The sequence below is a fragment of the Orycteropus afer genome, unplaced genomic scaffold (assembly GCF_000298275.1).
Source record: "Orycteropus afer afer isolate SDZICR_OR568_19922 unplaced genomic scaffold, OryAfe1.0 scaffold00239, whole genome shotgun sequence".
In the NCBI taxonomy this organism is placed as follows: domain Eukaryota; kingdom Metazoa; phylum Chordata; class Mammalia; order Tubulidentata; family Orycteropodidae; genus Orycteropus; species Orycteropus afer.
Window position 1 is genome coordinate 2,927,430 of NW_006921826.1, and position 4,849 is coordinate 2,932,278.

Sequence of the window (4,849 nt, forward strand, 5' to 3'; positions counted from 1 at the left end):
CTCACAGAGACTTTCATTGGGTTTCCAAGACAGTAAATCCTGACCAAAGTAGATTGTCCCATCTTTCTTCTTTCTTCTACAGAGCAGGTGGTGTGTTTGAACTGCTAACCTTCTGGTTAGTAGTCAAATGCCTTAGGCACTGTGCCACCAGAGCTCCTTATATTGACATTAAAAACCTGCAAAGAAATGGAATACTGCTCTAACTATTCCTGATTACATGCCAACTTCATTGTAAACAGGACCACCAAGCTCTTTCTCCAAGAACAATAAAGCCCTTGGATAAGGCCTGGCATAAACTCTTAAAGTGACTATAATTTCTTCTCAACAAAATAAAGGAAACAAAGTATAGTATTTTACTTCCTGTGAATTTGAGGGAAGACAGTGATATTTAGGCTTCTTCATACATCAACTTTGAGCTGTCTGAAAGTGGTCTTGTTCCCATCCTTCAACTACTTGAAAAACCTGCACTACTACCAAATATAGCCACTACCACCTGTCAGTCCCTATTTCTATGAGGCTGAAAAGGTTTCAGGGGTGCTTCCACATCAAGAGAGACTAGGAAGAAAGGCCTAATGATACACTTCCAAAAAATTAGCCAATGAAAACCCTATGGATCACAAGGGTCTGACTGCACTGTGCATAGGGTTGCTTTAGTTTTGGGCTGACTCCACAGCAGCTAACAATACAAGTACCCTACTCCAGTACTTCAGAGAGAATTAATTGCTTGCTCCCCTCTTTCTCTCCAACCTACATGTGGAGATACACATACATATACACACACAGTAAATTCTCAGGTTAGGAACATGAACATTCTACTTACCTATAACCCACACTACTTGCCCTTTATTATGTAAATTCCCCTCACTTTGAAATGATGGGACCAAGCTCTACTTGCAACAAATTCTTTCTTCAACAGTCACCTTCACTTGCTGCACATGCAGCTTTTACATTATTGAAAAGGCATTGAGCCTTTCTTGTACTAAGTCAAAAACCCACTGCCATCAAGTTGATTCCAACTTATAGAGACCCTACAGGGCACAGCAGAATTGCCCCATAGGGTTCCCAAAGCTGTAAATCTTTACAAAAGCAGACTGTCTCCATTTTTCTCTCACAGACTGGCTGGTGGGTTCAAACTACTGACCTACTGGTTAGCAGCCAAATGTCTTAACCACTGGGTCACCAAAGCTCCTTCTTGCACTAAAACAAACAAACAAACATACAAACAAAACAAAATCACTGCTGTCGAGTCGATCCTGACTCACAGTGACCACTCCTTGGGTTTCCGAAGCGGTATCTCTACAGAAGTAGACTGCCCAGTCTTCCTTCTAAGGAGTGGCTGGTGGTTTGAACCGCCAGCCTTCTGGTTAGCAGTCAAAATGTCTTAGGCACTATACCACCATGCACCTGTACCAACTTACCTACAAATTCCACTTAAAAGACACACTGAGGAATGGATCTTATTTGTAACCTGGAGACTAACCAAAAATCAAACTCAATGCCGTCGAGTCGATCCCAACTCATAGTGACCCCTCCGTGGGTTTCCGAGGCAGTATCTCTAGGGAAGTAGATTGCCCAATCTTCCTTCCAAGGAGGGGCTGGGGGGTTTGAACTGTCAACCTTCTAGCTAGCAGTCAAATATGCCTTAGGCACTATACTACCAGAGCTCCTAACCTAGAGACTACCTATATCCATCAAGATCCTGGCAATTACTTGTTGGCAAAGCAGTTGCTCCAACTAAACTTTAAGCTCCTTGTAGGCACAACCCTTACCTTTTCAATTCCAGGGTTAAGTGGTACCCTGTAGAGAAACTCAATATAATCTCTGATGAGTGAACTTTGTCTCAAGTTGGTCCTATACATATTTCTCCACTTTTACTTAAAAGATGTACTGACTTAAAATTAAGGCATCAGCAGTGGTTGTTCTTTGAAGCTAGTCCTTTACCCTTATTTATGGATTTGAGTACCTAGCAAGTTACAAATAACTCCCCAAAATCCAAAATCTGAACGATGTAAGAGTTAACTGTTATACTGATGAAAATGCCATTAATTTTGCATCTGTTCTTTCCAGAAAGGCATTTTATATATTAAATATAGTTAAATGTTAGTTAAAAAAAAAAACCTAGTTAAAAAAATAAGAAATTCCTTATTTGATGATTCCATTGTTCAATATGGTTACATTGTTTATACTACTTTTAGAGAAACAATGCTGAATAAAATTTGAGTTCTTGTCATGATATGGCAAAATCAATACTAAACTCTGAGAATTTCAACATGTTCTATACTGTTCACTTTAGTATACTGGGAGAACTTCATTAAGTAGACATCAGCCTACTAGTAATGATCAAAGGTGATTCATAAAGAGGTATGCTTAAAAATCTATTCATTATTTACCTACTTTTCACTAGCAAGACTAATTAGAATCCTTCTAATGATAAGTTCTTAAAAAACACTAGAAAAATGTAAAGATTTTAGAATTACTACAGAAGGCATTAAAGTAAAAAAATGTACAGGTAAGGAAATTCAGGCTAAGTCTGCTCAAGTGTCTCTCCACCATCTTCAGCTAACGTTTTAAAGCCAAACTTGTATCCTTCTCTAGGTTTTCCAAAGGTATCAGATCAGATTGGTTTATGATCTCAAGATGACTTCCTCTGTGATACAGTAATACCTTCTCCAATCTGCAACACCAATGCTAATATTTTTCAAAAGAATATTAAAATTTAGGATCATTTAGAATATACACTATAATAGTTACATTGCCAGAACCTTTCAATCCATAATGCAGCTCAACTTCAGCATTACTATTTACAGGTAAAGGGGATGTCCGGTGTGTTGGGGAGTAAAGGAGTTAAACAAGCCTCAACCTCTCTCTCCTTCTACCTAACAAGAGGTAGGTATTCCCATCCTTCTTTCCCACAGCATGGCCAAAACTGATTTTAAGACAAAAGGAAGGGGCAGGCTGGGCTTCTGGAAGAGGTCCTAAGCTAGTCTGAGGCAGGAATTCAATGGCAACACCTTTGGGAGTGTTATTAAGGTGTGTTTGTTGGGAAGGGGTGGAGGAATAGGGAGTTGTCAGGAAAGGAGAGGTGGTAGTGATGGTAACAGACAATTAATGCAATAGCTATCCTACCCAAGGAATGGGTGTCAAGGGCAGGTTGAATTCTGTATACAGAAAACAAGGTAAATCTGGGAATATTTCCTCATAGTTTTTTATATAACTGCAATTTCCTTGTTTCTGCATGCTCACATGGTATTCAATTTTAGGTATAAAGCTTCCAATCAAGTCAGCCTACTAACTTGTTACAACATACACAGACATCATCACATCATGCATGCCATGTACATTCAAGAACAAGAAATATTCTTGCAATCTAAACAGACAGCAGTCATCCTCAGGTAGTACATTACATTTTGCTTTGAAAGTGGTATACTGCTCAACTATTTCTAACGCTGAAACGCAAACAGTTATCAGAGATCCTTTACAAAGGCCTACCCTCTAGGCTGCTTTCAAAGCAAAGGCCAAGTGGGAAGAAAAGAGTACACCGAAAACCACGTGTCTCCTGGTAGGAAGTATATTACCACTCCATTTCCCTGAAGTTCACTTTCGATGTGACCCTAACAATGTATTTACTTGCCTGCCTCATTTACCACAGCAAGAATTTCTTCCGCTGGGTCCAACAAATAAAAATAATCCCTCCTTAATATTAATTATGGCGTAACGAATAAACAAACAAACAAACAAAAAAAAAAACCGACGCCCTTAAACAGTCCAAAGCTCAGAGGAGGGCAACAAACAAACTGGACCGGAAGAAGCTAAGATCTGTATGCCCCAGGCCTGCAGGTGAGAGAGCGGTGAGGCTGGATTTCGGGGCGTTTCAGAACAATCCAATCCCACCTGGCCGCCCAGGGTGGGTGGGAGGTAAGTGGTGCCGCTGCTATGCCAGGTCTCCGCCGAGTCAGGAGAAGGCCTCGGGCGGTACCTCCTCAAACCTGGACCACATTCCACCCACCTCGTCCCTATTCATGGGCTGAACACAGGTCCCAAAACCGAAAACTGCAACTCTTCGGGCATCGTGCATCTCTCAAAGCCTCCCCATCAACCTTCATTCTCCTCCAAAGCCACCCCACACTTCAACCAAGACCCCAGGTCAGGAGTCCCCGACCTACCGCCATTTCTTCAAGTCGCCGCCTCTTGCAGCAAAAGAGAACCTCAAGGTGACACCTTATTATGACCAGTAGATTCGGATTCTGGACCCGAGTTCCGGGGTACTAGAAGCCAGACAGCCTGAGTTCCTGGGCCCTGCTTCCCGTCACAGCCCCGTGGCCTCACCTGGCACCGGCAAACGATGTCGGCGTCTTGCGACAATAGATCCACCACTTTCCCTTTGCCTTCGTCGCCCCACTGCGCGCCGAGCACCACCGTCACCCGGTTCCCTCCCGGCCGCGCCCTAGGGCGACCACAGTCGCCGTTGGGCATGGAAGATGCCGCTGGCTTGGTCTCGGCGAACGCCATGGCTCCAGCGACACTAGCAGAGCCCGAAGGGGAGCCGGGGAAGAATGTGCAAACTGAATTGATCTGCGGCCCCAAGCCACATGCAGAGGAAGAAGGATCCAGAGGCCGGCCCCGCCCCCGCCCAGGCCGCCACCCGCCAGCCAGGCCCCGCCCTGCTCTTCGCCGACTCAAAGGAGAACCACCACTGCCCGCGCAGGCCGGCTTTGGCAGCACTGCCCGGAGAGGCCCTGGTGGCGGCAACGGCCGCCACCGGAGACCCGATGGCACGCCCCTTCCGCGGCTTGGCGCGCCACTCTACTGAGAACCCGACGAGCGGAAGGGAGCACGGGCGGAGCTTCGA

General features: G+C 44.4%; 1 protein-coding gene across 1 annotated transcript in view; it reads right to left on the minus strand.

Annotated features, from left to right (window-relative positions):
* Positions 1 to 4,515, minus strand: part of ADSS2 (adenylosuccinate synthase 2) — a 61,563-nt gene extending 57,048 nt beyond the window's left edge. The window contains exon 1 of the mRNA XM_007949148.2: positions 4,327 to 4,515. Within this exon, the coding sequence (XP_007947339.1) occupies positions 4,327 to 4,509 (183 nt within the window). The 5' untranslated portion in view covers positions 4,510 to 4,515. The remainder of the gene's footprint in view (positions 1 to 4,326) is intronic.
* Positions 4,516 to 4,849: the final 334 nt, after the last annotated feature.